Raw genomic sequence first — 27,524 nt, forward strand, 5'->3', positions numbered from 1 at the left:
AATTTCAAGGCACCGCATCTTCTTCTGCGTGCGGCTGGTGATTGCAACATCTACATTTCCAAAATTGGATTGAGCGTAAAAGCACATAGAGGAAATGATTAAGATACTTTCCAAAGTTTACATGAAATTGTCCTTTTAACTGCAGCTATAACTTTGGGCCTCAGTTACTTTTATATCAAGTTTTGTGGTAAACAACGACATTAAGCTAAAGAATTCAAAATATACTGAACACAAGCTTCTACTTGATGAAAGATGCGCTTTAACCGAGTTTTAAATTTTACAATGTAAAGTGACAGTTTTAATGTGTGTAAAAGTCGCGAACTTCTGGTAGCTATGACCAAAATAATATAATAGTTAATATGCCGTTTCTAGAGATAAGATAATTCAATGCATAACAGGAAGAAAATGAATTCCAGATTATCAGCACATATGTATTTTGGAATATATTCCAGGTTAATAGAAACACTATACTATTCATATATAGAAGATAACTTGATATGTCTGGAAAGCTTGAAACCATATTACTCAAGAAAGACATTATTAAATAACTTGGTGAACTAAAACTTTTTTCTAAATAAAACGAAATAAACATTCGAATCTGTTACGGGCAACCATGCTGCATTCCACGCTTGGAAACATGTTTTTTGGAAGAACCGCAATTTTTCATTCAGTTTTTGCATTCAAAGCTTTGTTGTACGGTACCTGCAAATAAGTTTCTAAATGATTTTTGCATTGCTAATTCCGACTCCAAATTTTGCACTCAAGGTTTTTATTCGATTGGGATAACGAACTTAACGAGTCAGATTTTGTATGTTTCAGTTCTGACTTGGAAAGATTCTTAGTCTCCGTAGTATTGCAACACTGACCATGCAATAGTCCCGTAGCCTTACAAGTCGACCGCAAAGTTGAATGCTATTCAGAATCACGCTAACTAGTATCGAATACAGAATCTTTAATTTGAATATATCTTTTGCTACAAACATTCATTCACCGTTTACATCTAAAATCTGATTCAATTGACTTATACACTCTTGTATAAGAAACGATCGCGCCTTTGATATCCTGAAGGAAGAGATAAAGAGGATGGAAATAATGCTCCACGTACATCAGTACGCGCCTACACTATGAATGTTACAGCCCACAAACCGAACGTAAACTGCCTGAAACGAGCACGCCGAACTGTCTCAGCTCTTTAATTATGAATATAATTTCTTGAAAACAAACTTTTCTTTCTATAGAATTTCATTGATCGATCGATTCATAGAAGATCGACAAAAATAAAAAAATTGACTATTCATTTAAACCAAAGTCCGTTCTTTAATCCATTTCGTATTAGTAGTTTCGTATATTATTAATTATCAATAATATTGTTATCAATGCCTTAACAACGGTGATTGCTATGCGCAATGATCAACCGCTGCGCAAAGCAATCACCAAAGGCAAAACTAAAACCCACATGCTTGCCTCGAATCTTCATAGCAAACCAAGAGCAACAAATTTAACCGCACCAGCTACTGTCGCAGACCTGGTCAAGGGAGAGTAATATTTTGCTCTCGACAGAAACAACGCAGTGACTGATACCCGAAGTTTACTGTCGCATCAGCAAGAACTTCATGCTTCTTCGGCTGTCGTGGACCATGACAAAATGTTTTGAGATGGAATGAACTGTCGAACGAAGGGAATGACGGCAACGTTGGCTGTACAGAACTATTTGTCTAAGGGCTGTCGTGATGAAACCTATCACAAGGCTGTCATGGAAAGAGTAGCAAGACAGCCTCAATAATAATGTCGCGCGGCGGTACATTTGGGAAGCCTGGTCATAACTCACACCTGAGAGCGTGGAAGTAAACGAATCGGAAAATGGGCGAAACTCATTTTATGTTTCTTTAATCAGTGGATAAAGAGGAAAAGTGGAAACAGTTGTATACCTTTTATAGGATAAACCAACAGTTCATCGACTCATCAAAAATTGATCTGAGAATATACGATAATTTCTAAATAGGAATTGAAACCGAAGTCGAAACATTAATCGATGTTTGTCTCCGTTTTCTGTCAATGTTACGCCCTTTTTTGAAAAAAAAACAGCTAAACTGTCATTTGTAGGAATGTCGGAAATTTCGAATTACTCGATTATTTATTAATCGAGTATAATTTTGAAACTAATCGATTGAAATTTATTCGATTATCTGGGATATCAATCGATTACTCGATTATACATTCGATTATTACCATGGGATTTTTATAATTATCCAATTAGCTCAATAATCGAATATTAGTTTTAAACTAATCGATTAACTATTACTGGGATATTAATCGATTACTCGGTTAATCGATCGATATTACGACATCCCTAGTCATTTGCCATTAGGATTTAGGACCAGGGTTACCAGATTTTACGGATTTTTCAGTATTCTACTGATTTTCAAGTACATTGATGAAATTTACTGTATTTTATACAGAATTTGCAAAAAAACACTGATTTTATACAGATTTGTAGGAAAGTCGAGTTTTTCGAACCTGTAAACTCTAAAAATCAGTACGTCGATTTATTTTCTTAGTAAATTTAACGAGGAAGAAAACCTTCGAGGACTGCAAAACTATCCGACATTCGTAAAAATAGAGAGTGTATGTCTTCGGCAAAGCTATTGAATTTGAGTTTATCTAAAACTTTGTCGAAGGCACCAAAAACCTATATCTTCAAATTAAAAAGTCAGACTATTTTGTGTATTTACAGTGAATTTTGAAACGTGGCTTGTCACTTAAAAGAATCTCTATACTAAGCTGAGTAACTATCGTGAACACATCAAACAACTCAGATCAACAGTTATAGCAGAATAATAGAAAGTCAAATCATATTACGACCACTAGCAGCAGTGGTGCTAGATATATTAAAGAATGAGCCATTGTCCGAACAATGAACTTGTGTCGGTTTCCCTTTAATAACTTTTCCTACAAATGCCGGATTGTTGTGCGGTCTTCAAAAGTTTTCTTCCTCGTTTAATTTCCTACGAAAGTGACACATGCACTGATTTTTTGAATCTGTAGGGTGCTGTGGTCGATTTTTTTTTTGTAAAAAGTCAGTTTTCCCATACTAAATCCCATACAAACTTTAAACCTCGGGCGGAAAAATATAGTTTCACCAATCTAGCTAAAATTGTGCATAGTTCTTATGGGGCCCAAAAGGAACACGAAGAATTTGGTGGAGCTGAAATCAATATTTTGTCCCACCCTAGTAGTCAATATGAACAACAATATTTTTTCCCACTTTCCAAATAGTTGATTGTAACGACAAGTGACAGGATTAATTTCAGCTGGTTGATCGCAAAATCAAAAAATCACTTTTCAACAGACCATTAAATTGAAAGAGCTAAAAATTTAACATGTTTCAGTTCATGGGGTCAGATAGGTTAGTTTTTGTTCGTCGGTGAGTTTATTCATAATGTATTCTGCAATGGGTTAAAATATAGCTGCTTTCACATCTGATTTTTTGGCATGTGAGAAGCGCGTTTGCAAAAAGTAAGTAGTCTTCATGGATTTATTTGATCAACGGTTATGATTTTTTCCCAACACTGCTCAGTTGAACTTTCAGAACGCACCTAATGTTTGTAGTACATGTGTAAACTTTGTGCATTTTGCACAATCAATGAACTCATGTGTCTTATTTGCCGTCAGTTGCTCTCCCCTCTCTCATCTCCTATATGGATTATGTAATTAATACTGAAAACTGCCTCAGACCTTTTCTACGAACAACGACAGAAATATTTACACTAAAATTTCATTCATGGTGATGTTTTATACTTTCTTACATAATTAAAAATTACGAACCTTCCTTTTTCGAAAGGGATGTTTTCTCCTGGATGTATTTGAGCACTTCAATGAGTGTAATAAAGAAAAAGATAATTTACTCTGGATTAAACACCAAACACCAAAAAATCGCCTTTACATAAATTTCGCGATAAATAATATAAAACCAAGTAAACAATGTAAAATAAGCTATACGGATTCATACTGACTTTTTTCCTCTACACTCTCATTGAACATAACTCAAAATTGAGTGACACACCACTCAAATCTATTTAAATATACAAAAATGGATGTAAGTTTATATGTTTGTAACGCCATAACTTCGGAACTACTGAACGGATTGCCACCAAACTTGGCACAAGTACTTCTTGCACTTCAGAGATGGTTAAGGAGTATTTTTATAGGAGAGGAGGCGTGTTATAAACAAATGGCTATACAAATATGTTTATGGGGGGAGGGAGCATAGCAAGTGTCCTTAACAAAGGTGGTCATTTTAAAAGTTATCTAATTTGACGAGAATCGATACTTTTTGAAGACCACAGATACTTTTTGCACAACTTAGATATGATTTTAAGGATGGATTGGTGGGGAGAGAGTGTAGTAAGTGCCTCTAAAAAAGGAAGAGTAATGCTTGTAACGGCATAACTCCGGAACTATTACACGAATTGCTATAAAATTTGGCACAGTTATTTCTTGCTCTTCAGAAATAGTCATAAAGGCATTTTAATAGGAGAGGAAGTGTAGCAAGTATCATCACCAGGGGGGGCATGAAAAAAATCATAAAATTTGAAAAGAATCAATAATTTTTGAAGACCATAGAAGCATTTTCCATACTTTAGATATGATATATATAGGGGGTGGATGTAGCAAGTGCCTTTAAAAAGAGGGATGTAACGGCATAACTCCGAAACTACTGAACTGGCACAGATACTTCTTGTTCTTCAGAGATGATCATTAGGACATTTTCAGGGGGTAGAGTCAATGACGAAATTTATATAATTTGAAGAGAATCGAAATTTAAACTCATTTTTTTTGTAAAACAAGAGAGTGGCAAGAATTTCAAGGTCGTAGTAGATAGTATTGCTGTTGTTAATTTGAATTCAACGCAATTTTCTTTGAATAATTTCAAAAATCTGGTTCCATTTTGTCGGGGAATTCAAAGAACTAAGGGAAAATAATCTATGTCTATGAACGCGAGTGTATTTAAGTCTCAGCATAACTACGAAACAACTAAACGAATCGCCACCAAGTTTGGCACATGTACTGAAGGTGGGAATCGATATTTTTGAAAGACACAGGTACTTTCAACATTACTCAGGGTAATCATGGAGGAGATCTGTAGTAAGGACAAAAGGAAGTTAAATCAAAATAGATTACAATGTTATGTTGAGTGTGAGAGAGTGGAGTAAGTGCCCCGAACATGGAAAAAGGGAAAATTGATCGGGTTTTACTAAAAATTACGAGTACAGTGTATTTCTAGCAACTAAGTGAGGTTCATAAAAATATTCACAAGAGGAAGGGGGAATAAGTATTCTCAACATTAACGAAATCATACAATCAATGTGCATTTTCTTATGAAAATTGAGAAAACTGTCGAAAGTAAGTCTACAACAACATTTGTAATAACTGAATCGTTATTCTATAGGTTTTCCTCCCCGTTGAACGACCAAAATGGTTAAAGCCGGGGTAAAATAAATTATACAAAAAAGCTATTCTATCGTACGAATGTAGTTATGATGTTAAACAGCTTTTCGTTATGAAATAATCATTATCAGATGGAAAACTTTGAGAAATTTCGTGGAAATAATGATGTCATAAAAAAAATTTTAAAGAAGGGAGTAGCAAGTGTGTATAGCCATGGAAACCAAAATGTTTGTAGATCGAATGTGACGAGGAAGTACGGAAGTTTACAAGCACATATACATATGAAGCTCGGAGGTTTCTAAGAAGGTATTCATAGCGAGAAAGGTGTTTTAAATGTTTCCATCAAAAGGGTTCAAAATTAAAGCTGACCCAATTTGTCGAGAATACCACGAAAATTATGATTATTGTGAGCTCTGAGATGGGACACTGATCATTCGCAATCTGAACATGAACGGAGTATTGTTCAATCGGGTTGCCGTCTAGGTTATGTTTTACAATCAGAGTATTTCATGTTTACATAAAGGGATTCCCTAATTAAAATCATTCTTTTTTCTATTAAATAGAAAGAACAAAAAAAGTGATTGAAACCCGTTCAATTTGACCGCGTTGGAGTCAAAATTGAACGATTTTGATATCCTTATGTAGGATCTCTCACTTAGCATAATTGAAACCACAAAATTACTATTGAACACATCTATGATTGATGATTCATGATTTCAAAAGCCGGATCTAGAAACGGTAATGAAAAACGACGTATTCTTGCATTCTTGAATTCGATAAGAATATTCCGATAAAGAAAACGCACTGAACTGCTAGAAGTATTTTTTTCACTCAAATGTTTGAAAACTCAACGCTTTCTCTAATGTATGAATAAATGCGAGAGAACTCATGGCCTTAGTAAATCTTACTCAAATCCATACTCAAATTTTGACATATTGTTCCAGTTTACAAATTTGAGTAAACGCAACTCAAACCATGAGTTATAAAACTCATCACTATAAATAACGTAGAAATTATCTGAATACATAGATAATATTTTTCCATGTAGCTTTTAATATAGTTTCTATGTGCAATATAAGAAAGAGGAATCTAATTGCATTCATTGGAACACTCACTTACACTTTATCTGAAAATCTGATGAGATATACATTTTTTCTTATTATTGCTCATATGAAATGTCAATGAGAATTATTGGGGTTTGTTAATATATTTTATGTGTAACACCAATGACGATCATTGATGCTGATAAAGAAAGACATGTTGCTTCTTATTGATTCTCAGTAGAGTTGATTTTATTTTTGATGCATTCATTTTTATTGTAGACAAACAAATGGGCATATTTTGATTTTTTTTATTTATTCAGATCTTCTTCAGACACTCAACCACATTTGAAGAAGTAAAATGTAGTAATTCGTGTAACTAGTTGCATTTGGATGACTCATAAATTTTTGACATCTCGACCATATTTTTCTATATTCACTACTCCCCAAAACTGATAGGAGCTTCAAAATTGATTAATTATCATAAGTGTAACTACTGTTTCTTTTAATGGACTCGAAATACTTGGAATCCAGTGCTAAACGATTGATTTAAAAAACAAACCATACTCTGAAATTATAAAAAGAATTGATGTCACGTTTTTTATATTAAAAATATAAATAACCAATTTGTATTTGCTAATACTACAGGAGATTCTTTGGATTAATCTCAAACAGCAGACGACTGATCGCTAAAATTCGCCATATTGAAACTGCGAACAACACAACTGCTTTTTCATATGTTTGAAGCACATAACATTCACTGGCTCAAGCTTATCGGAGATTTACAATTAATGGTACATGTTTTGCACATAACTTTCAACGAATACACATATATATATTATAAGTTGAATAGGTTTAAGATCAAAACGGGCTCATGTGATTTTGTTAATGATTTTTATAGGATTTCTTTTTTCAGTGTAGACCAGAGATGCCAGATATTTTCATAGGAAATCTGTATTACTCTCTATAAAAAATCTGTATTTATCTGTATTCACTAACAAAATTAAATTTCAACAATAAAATTATGTTAAAAGATGTTATTTCAACACATTATGGCTGTAGAATGGTAGATTCAATGAGACCAAGACTTTGCTTCTCGTCACTGCAATCAAATACTAATAGCACAGACTAACAGACATGACAGTATGAGTAAATTCTTATAAAAATAATTTTTCGTGAAGCACTAGTTCCACCTATATTGTACTGCGCGAACTATTTACTATCTGTACACCTCTTGTGTTATGTAAAAGTTTTTTTTACTAGTTGGTTCCCTCGTTTGTCAACACCGATCAGCTGCTTGCAGGGATGCCTGATTTCATCAAAATATTTGAAAATGAATCGTCACAATAAATTATTGGATTACGTTGATAATATATTTAACCTTTTCGCGATGTTGGAAGGTAACCATTTATTTGACTCAACGTTGTTCAGCTAGACTATTTTTTATTGTGTTGGTAGTTTTCACCCGAAATTAAGTGGCGGCAGACCAGAAGCAAGTAAATATTGTAACAAAACGGGTTCGATTTTGTATTGCGTTGGAGGATGAGAAGTAGGCACAATTATGTATATAGTTTGGGCAATATGTAATAAATCTGTATCCTGCATGAAATTCGCATGGACGTATACAAAACAATACATTACAGGTAATTCTGTATGAATGGCAACTCTGTTGGTAAATGAAAAAAATAAACACAGTCTAGATGACAGACAGGAATATTCGAAATGACCGTTAAAATGATTGAAGAATCTAATTTGAGTGTCCTGTCTGTTAGTCTGTGCTAATAGATTGCTTATTCGAAAAAGTTTTTTTTTTTGCTTCTTGGGAGATTCGTATTAAATTTAGGAAATCTGTATCAACTCTGTATTCTGTATGTGTATGTAAAAATCTGTATAATACAGATAAATCTGTATAAATGGCATCTCTGCATACAACTCTCAGTTTGACAGTAAAGTATCATGATGCCATCACTTCCTTGAATATCAGCTCAAATTGGTTTCAAATTATAAAATAAATGGATTTCACAACAGATTTCCATATAAATTTGTGATTCGTCCGTTGATTGATAGACTTTTATCCCGTCACAGGAATCAAATACTTTTTTTTCTTTCTTACTTTTTGTGAGATCTGTATAAATCTGTATTGAATCGAGGAAATCTGCATAAAATCTGTACTCTGTATTAAATCTGTATGAGCATGCTAAAATCTGTATAATACAGATAAATCTGTATAAATGGCATCTCTGGTGTAGACGGAATACAGAAATTCAGTGCGTACGATCTGGCATCGCTGTTTAGGATGTTTAGCAGGGATGCCATTTATACAGATTTATCTGTGTTATACAGATTTTTACACGCACATACAGATTTCATACAGAATACAGATTTTGTACAGATTTTTCAAACTCAATACAGATTTATACAGTTTCTCAAAAAAAGAAAGAATAAAATAATTTTGTTCGTCTGAGCTCTCTTTAGTAGTAGTGACGAGATGAGAGTTTTGTAATCAATCGACGAATCACAAATCGATCTAAAAATCTTTAGATGGTGTTGGTAGCTTAAGTTGACCGCTGAGATCCGACATCAATTTACCAAGCCAACATTTTAAAAGTATATTAAATTGAAATTATGTTTTGTTGATTCCGGTTGGCGTATTGTCGCAAAACTGAAATGTAGAGGCGCTGCTTGTTTAGAGATTAAACTTTTAGCTAGAACTGTCGGTACGAAAATTTTCTAATTTCTCCACTTTTTCAACGATTTCTTATGAAAACGGGCAAATTCATTTGAAAAATCATAGTAGAAGTTGAAGAAAACAATTTTTACTCTGAGGTGGTAATGTTGATCTTAGTTCATTGTGCGAAATCTACCGTTTATTCAGAATAGAGTATTAAACTTGGTTTGATACCATTTTTCAAATGCCTGGAAATAACAAATAAAGTATCCAAAATAAATAGTACCCGATCGCTATACATTCTAGTACTCGAGAAATTAACAATACACTGGTTTTTGTTTAAACAAATTTTCCATGTTTAAAAGTAGTAGTAATCACTTTGAAATCGATTTTCTTCTACTCCGAATCAGGCATGGGAAAAATTCAGTTACAATTCATTCATAACCATTCATTTGCCTATATATCTCAATCTGTCATTTGTTATGTATGCATCAGAACGTATGAGTTAAAAAATATTCATCACAGCCAGCCCAAACGTTCACTCACTAAATTAGCTGTGTAGTGTTGTACCGATGCTATTCGTTCCTATCGAATGCAGATTTCATTCTTTTATTCATTCCTTGAAGTGACTTTCAGATGTGACTCAATCAGACTCGAATGTTGTTTTTTTTTTTAGTGAGACATTCAGTGAGGCCGTGCTTGTTTCAATCGTTAGTTAATTCAGCGTTTTTGAATCCGGTTTCTGTAAAATCCGACTAATGTTTAACATCTATCGTAACAAAGAAATTTAGGTAGAATACTAATATCATATTTATGAGCTTTAGGTGGATGAAATTTTTTTTATAGAATGAAACGCTCAAAACCAACGCAAAAAGCCTTGTTAATGCAGGTTATTCGAGAGCAGGACGGGGTGTTCAAATGCATCGCCGAGAGCAAGTGCTCATACGGGTAATCGATTATAAATCCCGGTAATTTTAAAAGACATGTTGAGGCTCTTCATCCGATCGTCTTTGATAGACTAGGATTGTCTTCTCGTCGAGTTGATGGCACCGACTCAGCACAAGTAAAAAAGAAATATAAGAAACTCATTGTGGACTGAAACAAAAACGAACCTAGTTCGTGGAACTCTTTTACTTTTAACTGAAAGTAACTTACCGTATAGTTTTTTTGAAAGTTTTGCATGTAAAATTTTACTGGGACCGCTTTACGAAAAGGCTATTTCAGATCTCATTGACAAAAGCTCGATACTGGCTAGAAATTTTATTAAAAGCGAAATGTCTCAAAAACTTATAAGTTTGAAAATAGATAGTGCTACGCGAGGTAATCGTCAGGTGTTAGGCATAAATGCTCAATATTATCATAACAATAAAGTTGTTCTTCGAAATCTTGGTAAGATGAAATATTCTTTATAAAAACAAAACAATAACATTTTTTTATCATCAATATTTCAGCAATTCAAGAGATGCATAGCCGCCAGACAAAAGAAAGTTTAAAAGACGTTATAATGAATACTCTGGCCGAATATAGTGTAGATATGAAACAGGTGTACTCCATTGCTCACGATAATGGCAGTAATATGGTGGCGACTGTTAAAGTATTGAAGGGAATGCTGGAAAAATCTAGCTTGGAAAACCCCTCAATCAACTTGCTAGTAGCTAATGAAGAAGTGCGTTACATTTTCGAGCTACCTGATGAGATGCAAAATGCTGAAAGTTTCGAGAGCATTGAGATAGACAATTGTAACACAACATCAGATGATACTGTACAATGTGACGATTTCAGTGAAGATAAGCAGGAGGAAACAAAATTCATTTTATCAAACATTGACGATGGTGAATGCTGGCGAATGGAAGAAATTCTCGACAGTACACGATGCGCCGCTCATACAGCACAATTAGCTGTGTGGGATATTGTAAAACCCTATCAAGAACGAATCACAAAAATACAAAAGATTGTAGTCAAATTGCGGCATCGCGAGTACCAAGAAATATTCAAAATCCACAATGCTCATCTGCCTCCTATTGCTAACGATACTAGATGGAATAGCAAATATCTGATGTTGTCATCTCTTCTCAATCAACGTCAGTTTTTCAATTTGCTGAAAACTGTTTTTCCGGAGACAGGTGAATTTGATACAATTTTTCATTTACTTAGATATTTTTCATATTTATTTTTTTACAGATCTTACATCACATTGGCCATTTATTGAGAAATTCCGCGACGCATTCGAACCAGCATTCGTTCTTACGCTGAAGCTGCAGAAAATTCATTGTCCGCTATCAGATTTTTACATATACTGGCTTCAGTGCCAAGCGCAACTGAATAAAATGAAATCAAATGTACTCGCAAAGCGTTTATTGGCAGCATTTAAAACTAGAACACAAAAACTCGTTGATACAATGCAATTTAAAGCATGCTTGTATTTAGACCCGAGATTAAATTTCTAAGGTTCGAAGCGCATATCTTCAGAAGATAAAGAAAAAGTTCAAGTAAGATAATATCATTTAACAAAAAATATTCTGATTCAATCGGGTTTCTATAAAATTACAGAAATTTCTTCTTCAGTTGCATCATCGTCTCAACGAAATTGAAGGTGTGAATGTTCAAGTTAATCAATCCACATCAACAAGATGAACTAGATAAATACCTGTCATCATGTTTCGAAGAAGAAGACATTCCGACGGGAATATCACATTCGATAAACGAATCTGTGGTATCTCAGATAAAGGATTTAGAAATACGCGAGAAAGTACCAATAACAATACAGCATTCAGAGAACACTTGCTCAGATGTCCGATTCGACATTCTGAAGTATTGGGAGTCACACAAAATTATCTCTCCAATTCTTCACCGTTTGGCAATGGTAGTTTTGGTTGCTCCTTCAACTCAGGTTTCCGTTGAACGTGCCTTTAGTGGACTTAAATTGATTCTCACCGATCATCGAATGCGTTTATGTGAAAAATCAGTGGAAAATTTACTTGTTTTGAAACTAAATTCTGACTTACTGGAACAGATATCTGAAATATTGAGCGACGAAGAAGCCAATTATGTGACAGAATTGCTTAAATGTCAATCTGTGTAACTGCGAATCTCATTTTTCAATTAAAGAGAAATTCAAGTTGTTTCGTTTCCTTTCATCGTGTTTATTCATTCCTGAAATTTATCTATAACTCTCATCATAATTATTATCATTTTCCTCTTCATGACATTTTTAAAACTTATATTCATTTCCTTAGTACAACACACATGCCATATCAAACAGATAAAACAATTTTTCCATCTCAGTTTCGTGTAGGTAAACGTTTGAATGTAGAATTGATCTAAAAAAAGACACGAATGCACTCAGGCGTCACCAAGATTTAAAAAATTATTTGAATTTATTTACCGTAAATTCTCAGAGAACGATGAAAAGCCGGTTTGTTGTAAAAAATAGAGATGGGCAATTCGCTCCTGAGCTGTTCCAGTGAATCGAATCATTGAAGTGAGCTGACAGCTCACAGCTCTTTCCAAAAGAACCGCAGCTCACCAGCTCACTCATTTGCTACCCAGTTCACTGTATTATGACGAAGGGAACACGCTACGAGCTAATCGGATCTGCGGCTCTTTAAGAGATTCAATTTAGTCGACATCAATTAAAGATAAATTAATTCGCATTGCATTAATTGCATCATTGCAAATCAATGATTCAATTTCTATCATGCATATGAAAGAAACCCGGTGCACAAAATGAACCTTAAGTTCAAACTAAAAGAGCTGATGAGCTGATACATCGAATCGATTCACTTTGGTGAGCTGATCGGTTCGGAGCTGTTCATCAAAATGAGCTGTTTTGCACGCCTCTAGTAAAAAATACGGACTTTAATTAACACTAAAAATAATAAACATTGGACATGACGGATTATTATGCAGGGATGCCAGAATATATGTTCAAAACTAAACACAAATTAAAAATATAATAATCGTCGAAATGAAAGTTATTGAGTTTCGGATCAAATGGCTTCACTGAAAATAAGGATTAACGAACGAGATTCATAGTCACACCATCAGTTTCATAATACAATTAAAAAAGTGCGTGCTTTTAGCACATACTAACAGACAGGACACTCAAATTAGATTCTTTAATCATTTTAACGGTCATTTCGAATATTCCTTTATTTGGGACAGTTCTCACATGTGTCATGATGGCGCCACGTTACCCTATCAAAAACATCCTGTCTGTCATCTAGACTGTGTTTATTTTTTTCATTTACCAACAGAGTTGCCATTCATACAGAATTACCTGTAATGTATTGATTTGTATACGTCCATGCGAATTTCATGCAGGATACAGATTTAATACATATTGCCAAAACTATATACATAATTGTGCCTATTTCTCATCCTCCAACGCAAGACAAAATCGAACCCGTTTTGTTACAATATTTACTTGCTTCTGGTCTGCAGCCACTTAATTTCTGGTGAAAACTACCAACACAATAAAAAATAGTCTAGATGAACAACGTTGAGTCAAATAAATGGTTACCTTCCAACATCGCGAAAAGGTTAAATATATTATCAACGTAATCCAATAATTTATTGTGACGATTCATTTTCAAATATTTTGATGAAATCAGGCATCCCTGCAAGCAGCTGATCGGTGTTGACAAACGAGGGGAAACCATCTAGTAAAAAAACTTCTACATAACACAAGAGGTGTACAGATAGTAAATAGTTCGCGCAGTACAATATAGGTGGAGCTAGTGCATCACGTAAAATTATTTTTTATATGAATTTACTGATACTGTCATGTCTGTTAGTCTGTGCTTTTAGTTTTCACAAAATTTATCGATTTCTTTCGACCATTTGTAGTGTGTAGGCTGATCTGGCATCCCTGTTAATGAATGAATTCCATATCGTTGAGTTTGGTTAGAGTAAATTCAGCAGCTGGTAGTTTTATATGCGAGATCTATAATAGAAATGGAACTAGAACAAACATATCTCCAGCAAGCCGTTTTAATTTTATTTATTCGAACAGTTCTACTGTCAAATTTAAAACTGGTATACCCTGCCGAACTATATTTTGAAACACGAGTAAAACTCTGCTGTTATAATTTCCAGATTAAAATTTTATAACTGACATAAATTATGCATCTAGAACTGGAACACTCCTGAACATGCCCTTAAAGAGTAAAGATATAACTAGATTCTTGATTTTGTACTAGGATGAAACAAAGAGATCGCGTTAGCGTGTACGCAACGCTGTGATTCTAAATTTAAAATAACTGATCATCATACAGCTTGAATGATTGGGTGTAAAATAGATTAGGATTTTTATTATTTGTTTGTAAAAACAGATACATGTGAGGTTTTAACAAAGTCTTGAATTTCTACACCGACTGGACTGAGTTATAAAATATATTCGATGAGTGAGTGGACTTCCACTCGCTCAGTATGGTTTCGCTATTTATTCTGCTGTTAATTGTTTCAGTTCTGAAAATTCGTTCTCATCTCACTGGCGGTTCTGTTTCACTCACTTTTCAGATTATACAAGCAAAATGAAGTTGGAAAGATTCATCAAAACGGTTCATGATTGGTAGTTCCGTTTCCAGCGTTCCGATTTTTCTACGGTGAAACGGGGATGAATTAATATCGAGTGTTGTAAGGTGGAAGAATGAATTTTCCCATGACTGCTCCGAATGTACTTTTATTGCTGATATCTATTTGTACTATTGAATGAACGATAATAATGTTGCAAATCACTACTTTCCGAAAGAATCCTCCTTTTCTTGGTTCCATTTTTCATTGGCAGGTGTCGCTACCGGTAAATCAGCTTTGCGACAATGTGCCAATTGGTGAAGAAAATTTCAAAGCATTTAATGGTGTCGTTATAGCATGATATGAATATTAAGCGCTCATTCAATTTCTCATTATTAAACCATAAATTTTTGGAATAACATTACCTCAACAAAATTTCATTATAAATATCTCGGTTTTATTATGGATACAGATAAATACAGATTTTTCACTCTGGGTAATACAAATTTTCTATGAAAATATCTGGCATCTCTGACGTTGAGTAATGTTCGTCAAGATTCAGTCATAACTAGGGATGTCGGGAATTTCGAATTACTCGATTATTTAGTAATCGAGTATAATTTTGAAACTAATCTATTGAAATTTATTCGATTACCTGGGTTATTATTCGATTACTCGATTATTCATTCGATTTTTACTATGGGATTTTTTTAATTATTCGATCAGCTCAAAAAGCGAATATTAGTTTTAAGCTAATCGATTAAATATTACTCGATTATCTGAGTAATTAATCGATTAATCGATCGATATTACGACATCCCTAGTCATAACTCACAAAATTGTGAATCATCTCTGCTTAACAGTTATCGCAGTGTTTTTGAAAAAGTGCCGAGATCCATTCAGCATTCAACAATGCCGAAAAATCTGATTGACAGTCTACCGACGGAGTTACTGTGCCAAGTGTTCGATCAGCTAGGAAACCAACAGCTGCGGATCGTGGCAACGACATGCACTCGCTGGTCGCAGATTATCTTCAGCGATTATTACTTATCGCGGAAACGGTTGATTCTGCGCCCCAAGGAAGTTTGCGAGCCCGGTGTTATCACGATCGAGGAAATGGGTCGCTATCGAGCATTTTTCGTTGACGCATCAAGTACTGGGAAAAGTGATATGAGCAATTTCTGGCCAGCAGTACGCAAGTTACTTTTCAATAAAAACGTAATAAATGTCATGGAGGAACTGAAGCTGGACTTTGGAACCCACCAGAAGCTGTCAGATTTGTTTGAAGCGAGAGTATGCTTGCTAAATTTGAAAAAAATAATTATCAAACATGACCAAGTTCCAAAACGAACGGATATGAACATTTCTCGTGCTCTGGCGCCTAATCTGAAAGTATTGCAAGTTCTTCCCTCCAGTTTTGAACTCGGTAGAATTATACAGATATTCAGTGAGCAGCTTGAGGAGCTTTATTTTACTTTAGATAATACACGAAAATTTAGGCTTATGCGAGGTGAAAGAGAATTTTCCAATTTAAGAAGTTTAACGTTAGAGTATTCACCTGGATGGGACATGTGGTTTCGTTTGTTTGGCTTAACAACCACAACGACAAAGCCTTTCGCCGCACTAACGTACTTGAAGTTAATTACGCAATACCGGTCAGCAAAAAATTTCTTTGAGGATTGTTGTTCCTACTTTTTTAAAAATTCTACGGATTTAGAAACGGTGATAATTGAGGACAACTTTATATCAGGTCATATCATAGAGGAGATTAATAGGTTACAGAAATTAAAAATATTGGTTCTACGTATTCACATTGTAAGATCAATACCGTACGGCGACGGCCTAAGGACACCAGGTCTCATCTTACCACAACTGACATCGCTTACAATGGTTGCGGAATCTCCGATTGCGCTTTATAAAGTTCCGAATTTAAAAACACTCCAATTGGTGCATCGTAGACCACTAGCTACATATAGCTATGATTATATAGCAACTATGTTCATCGTTCCTCGCAATCTAATTGTGGTTGAACTTTACTCGTTCATTTTTTCCGATTTAAAACTGCAAAAGCTGATACTGAATGCAATAAAGCTTGAATCTGCATTCATCGATGAAATATGTAAACTAGCCACACTGGAAGAAATACAGTTTTATGGAGTAACTATGGTAACGATAGTGTATTTAGTATATATTATAAAAATTAACAGGTTTCTCTATACGACAGGACCAACTCGAGGTGCCCAAAATTCTACAATCGCTTACCGAAATACGCCAGATCGAGTTTATTCGGTGCAATCTACTAACGCAAAAGTCTCCCCAAGATGTCGACCAAATTGCCGATTTTCTCGAGGACAAACTGGTAAAGAACTTTATCCGGAATCTGCGAGTGCGTTATTCAAACTGCCGCATAATCAATCGCAATAGTGGATGTAAACTCCTAGCACCGAAAGTTGGATAAGCGATTGGTGCAAAAATAATGCTACTGCTAACTGGACTGGAGTTTCCGATTTGTGTGCAATTTATTAAAAGCTGTGGATTCATAACTCGTTAACAGAATAAAGAAATGATTGAATTACACTTAAAATATCCGTTAAACCCTATGTATTTGCTTACACACCTTTGCAGTCCAGAATCATACCTTAATCTTAGCATTTGTTTTTGGTGAATCAATCGGGTAAATTGTTTCGATAGGTCAGTCAAGGAAACCAGCTTTAGGTGAACCCAGCAAAACGAAAATAAACCTAGACAGATGTGGTTTTAGTGGGGGGAATGTTTCCATCAGACTATCTCGTCCGGAATAAACATCTTCTTATGAAGTTTCCTCTGTCTGTTCAGACAAGTAAGATTCTTGGCACTTTTAGGATAGACGGGTGCAAGTGAAAAATTAATTAATACATTTTCACCGTATTTTTATTCATCTATGTCTAACTACGGTATACTGCCGTTCTACGCATAACTATCCCATATGCATAAAAGAAATCCCATAGAACATGGTACAGCTAGGAACTGACATTTGCACTTAGGTTATCAAGACAATTACATAATTTACAAAATATTTATTTTGCGTCAAATGCCGACGTTTCGAAGGAATATCCCTCCATTCTTCAGCCCTGAACATGAATAAACATTTGCACTTAGGAACTTTCCTATAGTGTTTGTCTTCATAGAAAATATGAGATCACAATGACCTTTACGTGATGAAATACATACTTGCGAGATTGACGTAGGACTGCATGCGAGATATGTATGGATATTAACTGATTTGATACCGTTTGATCTTCAAGATTTTGTAGTGCTGAAAAGGACCATTTGGTGTCAAAGGATTGCGTTTGTATCCTAGGAAGCCGGTTTTCAAAATAAATTCTTCACGTTACTTTTGGTGTCTTGAAAAGAACCGTTAGTGGCTTTGGAGTGTTGGAAAAGACTATTTGGGCTATTCCAAGTCAATTGTAAGTTTGAGCCAAGTCGTGCAATCGCCCATATATTTCAATATTTCATACATCTCAATATTTGAGAAACTATCAAAATGCTCGAACTCGATGATTTTTACCTGCGATTTGCAAAGATGTAATCTTAATAGTTCTTTAGATAACATTTGGATTAATAGAACGACTGGTTCTGTATAATGTTCCCCATCGTTGTCCACTTTTCGTTTTCTTTTCCTTCAATGCGCCAGAAGCGTCACACACCAGTTCGTGCTCGCATCGCAAACGACACAGTCGAAAATTTCTTACGGTCGCGACGACAGAAACAAAGACAATACAGTGCAGTGAACAATAGAGTGTACGAAATGGGCAAATACGATTTAACAAAGCCTGAAACTTGGCCTACAAGGCCAAATTCAATTTGTATTGATTTCAAGCGCTGCAAAGTTAGACCTGCAGCAACCGAAATTGAAATTTCGCTTAAGGAACGAATGCATCTAAACGTTAATGATGTAAGTGAGATTCAATTCAACAAGGCATCGAACTGTGTGTACATTATGTTTAAACGTGAAAAAGATGCAATTGCATTTGCTTCGGGTAATAACGGGGTGCACAGTATTGATCATGACAATGTTAACTATAAAATCCCTGTGTTCATGGTGGACAATGCCATAGAAGTACGCGTGCATGACCTTCCCCCGCAGACCAGCGAGGGGTATGTTCGGGAATATATGTCGCAGTACGGTGAAGTTCTTTCCATCGAAAAGGAAGTATGGCGGAATTTTTTCCCGGGTATCCGGAATGGCGTGCGAGTGGTACGTATGCAACTACGTAAAGCAATTCCATCTTACATCATTTGTGGTCAAGACGGGATGCATCCGTGTAAAACGTTGATTACGTATGAAAATCAATTGGTTACATGTCAGTTTTGTGAACAACCTGCACACTACGGCAAACCATGCACTGAAACTGCGAAAACTAACAAAACAAACAAAAACAAGGACAACCACCCGACAACGGAAACTAGTGAATGCAGTGCTCCTGTTTCAAAAGCACCTTCACCATCTAACCAACTATCAACTGCAATCAATGTACAAAGCGCATCTACAGCAACTGCAGATGAACCCAAGACTGCGATCAACAATGAAAACAAGGAAACGGAAACCACTCACAATTCCAACGATGTAGCAATGGATGATATGAGCAACGGACAAAATGACCTCCAATCTTCGCTATAAGGAAATGGAAGCTCCTCTCCCCCTAGAAGAAGGGTGACAACGAGATCCAACAATAAAAAAATAATTTTATGTAACAAAAACATGGGTAAATCGGCCACGTAAAGCTATACGCAAATTGGCCTGAATAAAAAATTGTTATAAATAAAAAAAAAAAAAGCGTCACACAGCTCTTGTTTGCAGCGAAACTCACACTGCGAACGTCCAACAGCAGATGCGTTCAGAAAAGAACTAGTTGTTGTTTTTCTGCGTTGAGACTTGAGGAATGGAACCTCATATTCGTTATTGCACTGAAACAACGGTTGAATAATGCCGGGTGTAGTTCCATTGTCTTTACATAGATGGAGGCCTGCGCATTCGATGTGTCTATCAAACGTGCTACAGGGTCTATTTATAGATTCGGTTGATTTTGATGTTTCGTGTTTGGACCTCTTTTAAACAATACTAAAGTAGCAATTATTGTTCTTGTATTGGATTTCTTAACTCTTCCCGGAACAGTTGTGTGATTGGAAAAGCGCACAAGTTTCTTGTTTGACATGTTTCACAGCAGCAATATTTGTAACGAGAAAACTGGAAATGAAACTGTTTAAATGAACATATGGTACAGTCAGTTAATGAAATCGATCTGGAACATAATCCTTACAGGTTTTTGAATTGGTTTCACAAGCAGTAATATGAATGATTTTTACATTTGTAACAAAAACACGTGGAATCACTTTTCTAACATAAGGAGTGTATCGAAAATAAGCTATCCACATACATTAGTGTTGTACGCATGTATTTGTGATGGTTTTTTATGCTCAGGTCACAGCATGCTGTGCGTTTGGATGTCAGCTTTCGTTTGTTTACTTGTTTGTGCGGTTGAAATTCTGCGTTTTCAAAAGGTCGCATATTGAAGTGAAAATTAAGGTTCTGGACACATGGCTAAGCGAGAAGGGTATTACTATGCGAAAATTGGCGAAGCGGTTTGGAATTCATCATGCCAGTGTTAAAACCATCATTATTAAGTTTGGGGAACACTATTCTTTGGATGAGCTACCAGGAAGAGGCAGAAAACCCGGTTCTTCCAACTCGAAACTGGACCAGAAAGTGGTATCTCTAATCATGAAGAACAAATCAATGTCAATACGTGATTTGGCTAAAAAAGCAGGAACGAGTGTCGGAACGATCCAGCGTATCAAGAGACGAAATCACCTGGAGGCCTACAAGAAGCAGAAAATCTCAAAACAAAGTGTAGAACAGAAAAAGCGAGCAGCAACAAGGGTCCGGAAATTGTATTCGCGTCTTTTGCAGAGTCCGGATGCATGCGTTTTGATGGACGATGAGACTTATTTAAAGGAGGACTCAAAAACCCTTCCAGGTCCACAATACTTTACTATCGTCGTTGGGGAGGATGTGAGCGATGCGGACAGGTCGATTCAAGTGGAGAAATTCGGTCGGAAGCTACTGGTATGGCAAGCAATATGTTTCTGTGGTTTGAAGTCAACCATTTTTTACACTATCTGAATTACAAATGCAGAAATCTATCGATCTGAGTGTCTCCAGAAGGGATTACTGCCTTTATATAAGAAGCATAGTACACCTCCACTATTTTGACCGGATTTAGCGTCGGCTCACTATGCCAAAACCACTCTCAATTGGCTTGCGGAAAAGGGTATAAATTTCGTTGAGAAAAATATCAATCCACCGAATTGGCCTCAGCTTCGACCCATCGAACGGTACTGGGTAATCGTGAAGAGGGTCTTCAAGAAGACTGGTTCGGCAGCTGGGAACATGCAAGAGTTCAAAAAAATTTGGGCTCAAGTGTCCAAAAGTGCAATGCAACACTTTTCCGGAACTTGATGAAGAGCTTTCGATCAAAAGTTTGAAAATTCGTGAAGGAATAACTTAAATTTCATTCGGTTTTCATCATACTCAAGTTTAACCTTGTACAGTAACGGATCATTTTTTAGTTTGAATAAAATTTCGTTTTTTATCATAATTTGAAAGAAAAATATGTGGATAGCTTATTTTCGATACACTCCTTATCAAACAAATATAACCGTACTGTAGCAATTGTGAAACATGTCAATTTTAACAAGTTCTAAAGTTTTCTACTAAAACAGGGAAAAAGATATTAAGAAATAAAATATGGAGTTATTTCGTGAAATTTTGAAAATGCACCCGAATGAGCATAGTAAAGAAAGACGTCAGTCCTGCGTCAAAAAATCAAAACAGTTTACATTCTATTTATCGACTTTCACATTCCGCATTCTGCATTGAAGAAAGTTTGTAAAGATGATTATCAACATTCAGACAATTATATTCAACGCTTCTAAATAAATAGCAAATCACCAATGTTTGATCTTTCATTTTATATTGGTGCTAAGTGATTTCCATGTTTAATCCTCGTGTTACTTTTTAGTAAGTTATAAACGTTACGAAGCGTTACAAGCGTTACTTTTTTGTAAGTTATAGGCGTTGCGAAGTGTTGAAAACGGTACTGTTTTGTAAGTTATAGGTGTTACGAAGCGTTAGATGCGTTACTTTTTTGTACGTTATAGACGTTACGAAGCGTTACATGGGTTACATTTTTATAAGTTATATACGTTACGAAGTGTTACATGTGTTGCTTTGTTGTAAGTGAAAGGCGTAACGAAGCGTTAAAAGTGTTACTTTTTAGTAAGCTATAGGCGTTACGAAGCGTTACATGTGTTACTATTTAGTGAGCTATAGGCGCTACGAATCGTTACATGTGTTACTTTTTTGTGGGTCATAGGCGTTACATTTCGTTTTTTTTAAACGTTACTTAGCGTTACATGTTTTACTTTTTTGTAAGTTACTTTTCCGTAAGCTATAGGCGTTACGAAGCATTACATGCGTTACAATTTTGTAAGTTATAGACGTTACGAAGCGTTACACATGTTATTTTTTGTAAGTTAGAGATGTTACAAAGCGTTACACGCTTTTTTTTTAATTTATAAGCGTTACGAGGAGTTACATGCGTTTCTGTTTTGTAAGTTATAGGCGTTACGAAGCGTTACATGCGTTACTATTTTGTAATTTATAGACGTTAAGAAGCGTTAAATGCTTTTTTTTGTAATTTATAGGCATTACGAAGAGTTACATGCGTTTCTTTTTTGTAAGTTATAGGCGTTACAAAGCGTTACATGTGAATACCTTTTTGTAAGTTAGAGGTGCTACAACGCGTGGCACACGTTAATTTTTCGTGATTTATAGGCGTTAGTTTTTTGTAAGTGATAGGTGTTACGAAGCGTTGCATGGGTTACTATTTGTAAGTTATAGACGTGACATAGGTTATCTTTTTGTGAATCATAGGCGTTACTTTTTAGTGAGTTGTAGGTGTTACCAAGCGTTACTTTTTGTAACTTAAAAGCGTTACGAAGCGTTACATGTGCTACTTTTTTGTGAGTTATGACGTTTCAAAGCGTTACAAGCATTACTAGTTTGTTACAAGCGTTATAAGTGTTACTTTTTATAGATTTTGGACGTTACAAATGTTACACTTGTTACTTTTTTGAGTTATAACCGTTACGGAACGTTACATTGTTACCTTAAATAAGTTTTCGGTATTACGAAGCATTACATCCGTTACTCTTTTGTAAGTTTTGTGTGTTACGAAACGTTATATGTGTTACTTATTGTCAGTTATAGGTTTTGAAAGCGTTACAAGAATTTTGACGTCCCCATTTAAACATATTGATGAGTCACTTATTTGCAAAATCTACTGGGAATGTTAAAATTATGAAACTGTTAGAAATGATCCTACAACTACATTAGAATACACTGATCAAAATTAGCACGATGACATATCTTACCGAAACGAAAACTTGTATCTTATTTTGAAGGCAAATGAGCATAAATATCAGTCGAGTGAAGGAATCATTCGTTTTTTTTCTGGATATGAGAGTATTCAGTTAATTGAAATGCTTCGTCTCTCTTCGTTTGTTCTGGTGTCGGTCATTTACAAATGAGACAGTAAAACATTGAAAATGAGACTGTTGGAATGGTTTCTTTCATTGAGAATGCGTAACAATTTTAAGCTCTGGTGCAGATGAGAAAGACATCCTGTCGCTGGATCCCGCACATACTTGTTTAGGGCTAGAAAGACGAACGCAAGCGCACTTCGAATACATGTTCGGCTGAGTTCATAATCAAACGCCAGAGAACAGAATGATAACCCGACAATAGACTAAAGTACGAGTACCTCGAAACACGTCTCAATGGAAAATCATAATGGCGGTTTTCTGGGATCGGCATAGTTTACTTCCCCAAGTAACATTTTTAATATTAATAAGTACTTGTAGCTGTCTTCAATGGTACATAATAAATCTTGCATTGAAGCTTTAAATTCCACGAAAGCCTACTGAAAACCTCTATAAAAGCATGTTCCTGCTAAGTGAACCATTCTTCATTCAGGTTGATTAAGCAAAGAATCAGCAGAAACCTGCGTTAAAACTACAAAATTCAAGAAAATTTTGAAACCAGCTTCACGATCAACATTAAATTTATTCGGATGGTATGGATTCCGCTATGAATAAACTGTCGTTTTGATGTGTGTGTTTCATGCCTGCTTTGAATGCAACCCGTAAGAATATATTAGATTTTAATTATGAGTTTGAGGCTTTTCCCGAACGTAAAAAAAATTCATGCGCTTTTAGTTTTATCGTGAATGTATGGATGAAAATAAGAATTATAACTAATCACCTTGAAATAAATGCGGTTTTTGCGAAAATCTTCATGATTTTTGAAAATTATCATTCATTTTTGTCATTTTTGTATAAAACTATTTCGTGGCGTTAAAACTTGTGCATACGTTCTGAAAATGAATCATGGAAGTCCATCATATTTCCTCGTTTTTGCATTCCGAAGTTTATTTGATGCCAATAAATGCTACGGTATTGAACATCATAATGGCGGCCATGAAATTTTCTTCAAAGCAATAAATCAAATAGCCCACAACAAATGTGTCATAAATGTACTTTAGAACCCTCAAATTTGCTCTGAGTGGAACTGTCATCCAACGAACGCGCACACACAAAACTAGATTTATGAAAGAATTGCATGGTTTATTCTAGTACAAATTGTATTATTTTTAGTCAAGTCCCAAGAGAGAATCGCAAGTTGACAATCATCGCAGAAAATCGAATCGAAGATTCAACTTGATGATTCTCAAACTAGGTTGCAATATTTCAAAACCCTTGTGTGGAGCATTAACAGACATTTTCATAGACACAACTTATACAAAGGTTATATGCACATAGTTAGAATAAGCGGCAATAGTAAAATCGGATCGCGAAACGAGAATGAGCGACCGTTTGTTGCTTCAGAGAGAATCCCCACAGCAGCGAGCTAACCTTTGATTCTCAGACAGGTCATCGAGAGAAATTCGCTCTCGCACTGGTGTCGATTCTATGTTAAATGAGCCATGCCAGGTTTTTGTTGTTGCGATGATATCCATCTCTCTTTGATGGCACTGATTCAATTGTGTGATGAGTTGCCAGTGAGCGTTCTTTGATACGATAAAAGCCATCCTTGGTCTAGGTAAAGAGTTATATAGAAGCTTTAAAAACTGTGATATTACTTGTCAAAAGAAACACTTATCATAGTTGTCATAAAACAGGTAGTGTTTGAAAAATCAATTACAAAACTCCTATAAATTGTTATCAAAACCACTACACACTAAGAAAATTCGCAGATTTCGGTAATTTTTTACCGAATTTTCAACAGTTGATTGCTGGATTGTCAAACAACTACCGATAACTGTAAACCAAATGGATCTAACTGATTGTTCGGTAATTTGGTTAAAATTCTGGACTTTTGGATTTCAAAAAACAACACAAATTTACAAAAATGAATGAAGAAAATTCCAACCTGTTGTGGCTATGGTTTTATTCCACGATCATGCACAATTACCCTCGAACGATTTGTGTAGGCAGCAAGAGGACAAGTGATTTATTATTTTCTACCTATTAGTAAACAAAAAGCTTTTAGTGGTTCTAATGTTTTAAAAACTGTAGCACCTGTACCTCAATCCATTCGATGAACTCTTCAAGATTTTTTTTCGTTTGGTTAATAAAAAAACACTTACTGAAAATTTTAATAATTGTTTGGCGGTTAGTTTAACGACAATCAGTTTTCATAGAAGTTCGGTTGTTGGAAGATAATTTTACCATACGGACAGTATGGTTTTTACCGTACTCGGCGACTATTCAGATTTACCGTATCAATTGTATATCTATTTACAGAATTCTGTAATGAAAACTTGCGTAAAACTGATCGTCCGGTAAAAAAATTCATAATTATTGTAAAATAAAACTCATGTACCGAAAATATCGGTCATTTCTATAGATTACCGAAAGTTCTCGTCAGAAATATTACCGAACAAAGGAACTAAATCTTAGTGTGTAGGCATTCGAATTGTTACTTGAGTTCTGGAGGACTACCTCAAATCAGAGAAAAGCAGATATTAGTGTGCATTAATGAAGCGATTGCGGACCGAAATCGCTGTGAAATGGCCTCAAACGTTATTTTATCTTATGTGAGTTTCGTTTTGGAATTTCAGACCACTACTTCCGGAACCTGAAGCCGAAACCAATAGAGCCAAATTAAACTTGTATGACCATCTACTAATATGACCTATAACTTTAGAAGATGTTTTACGTTCTCCACGAATCGGCTGTGCTACTCTACGCAGTGAATTGTCGTCATTTAAAGTAGGAATGTTTATTGACAGGTAGGTCGACCTCGTCATCATCTTCTTCTAATGTCAGTTATGCTAGTATAACAGGTAGAAATCTTCCACTTAATTCTTCTAATGTAAATAATCAAAACACAGGACCGCCTTCCAGTTCATCTTCTAACGAAAACAATTTATTAATAGGTAGATCGGCTAAATCATCTTCTTCTAATGGCAGTTACACTAGTCTACCTACCAATATTCCTTCAATGCCGTTCGCTTCTTTAAACGAAGTCGATTTAGGCGATATAACTGAAAATAAAATGATCTACCTACAAGATCAAATTTTCCAAATGATCATCCGAATGAATTCGACTTCATCACTTTTTGAAGCATTTTAAATCGGATGGCAATTTGCAAATAATATTATAATGATTTTAAAATTTAACAGTGATGTTAAATAATTATTTGAATATTTTAAATTGGAATGCTCGATCTTTGAAATCGAGTGAAGATAATTTTCTCAAAGTTCACAAAATTCATATTTCCATTGTGACAGAAACTTTTCTTAAACCAAATGTCAAATTGAAAAGAAATCCACATTATGTGGTTCATCGATTTGACAGGTTTACTGGAATGGGTGGTGGAGTTGCCATTTTTGTCCAACGGCAAATTAAACAGCGAATTTGACCTTCTTTCAATACGAAAGTTATTGAAAGGTTGGGATTCGAAGTTGAATCCATTCATGGAATTTATTTCATCGCTGGAGCATATTTGCCATTCCAATGCACCGGCAAACAATTATCTTGTTAAGAATGATGTCTCATATAAATGAGAATCAAATTTTTTACTAGAACAGTTTGGATCACGTCATGAACATTCAACAAATCATCAACTTGTCAGAGTAACGAACATGATAAAATCAAATAAATCTTCTGGGTTTTCCACTGGAGTTGCTCTTCTAGACATAGAAAAAGCATTCGACAGTGTTTGGCACAACGGTTTAATAGCAAAAAAGGCGGGTGGGTAATGTCAGAGACATAACTGGATGACGTGAATACGGAGTCAGTTTCTCTGACGTTAACGATTCTGAATTTTTTAACTGAAATTCAGAAACCGAATTTTTGATTCGAATGCTAGAATTGATATCTGAAACTCAATTTCGATGCTAGGTTCGGGTATTGAATTCCAAACCTGAACTCGGTAACTGAGTTCTGAATAGTTAAACTCATCATTCGAAACCAGGATTCTTTTTCGGTTTTGAACTCTGAACCAAGCACTGAACTCTGGACCTGTATTCTGATCCGCAGCTGAATTTTAGTTACAGAATTTCGGTTCAGCATTTCGTTTTCAAATTCGGATCGACAATTCAGTTCAGAAGATCCAGAATGTAGTTCAAAGATCTTCCGAATCTAGTTCCTAAATTCAGTTACACTTCTAGAATTGTACAACTGAACTTTGGAACAAAATTCGAGTAGAATAATATTTTACCATGCAATTTCACTATATATAGTA

At 35.2% G+C, this 27,524-nt stretch overlaps 2 protein-coding genes across 5 annotated transcripts in view; one reads left to right on the forward strand and one right to left on the reverse strand.

Annotated features, from left to right (window-relative positions):
• Positions 1–27,524, reverse strand: part of LOC131431740 (beta-1,4-glucuronyltransferase 1) — a 333,086-nt gene that overhangs the window by 233,795 nt on the left and 71,767 nt on the right. The window lies entirely within an intron of this gene.
• On the forward strand, positions 16,046–17,144 carry LOC131431742 (uncharacterized). Its single transcript, XM_058597613.1, has 2 exons — positions 16,046–16,836; positions 16,895–17,144. Exons 1-2 carry the CDS (start codon positions 16,174–16,176, stop codon positions 17,126–17,128), a joined length of 897 nt encoding a protein of 298 aa, XP_058453596.1. The 5' UTR covers positions 16,046–16,173; the 3' UTR covers positions 17,129–17,144.

This window comes from Malaya genurostris, chromosome 2, assembly GCF_030247185.1.
Source record: "Malaya genurostris strain Urasoe2022 chromosome 2, Malgen_1.1, whole genome shotgun sequence".
In the NCBI taxonomy this organism is placed as follows: domain Eukaryota; kingdom Metazoa; phylum Arthropoda; class Insecta; order Diptera; family Culicidae; genus Malaya; species Malaya genurostris.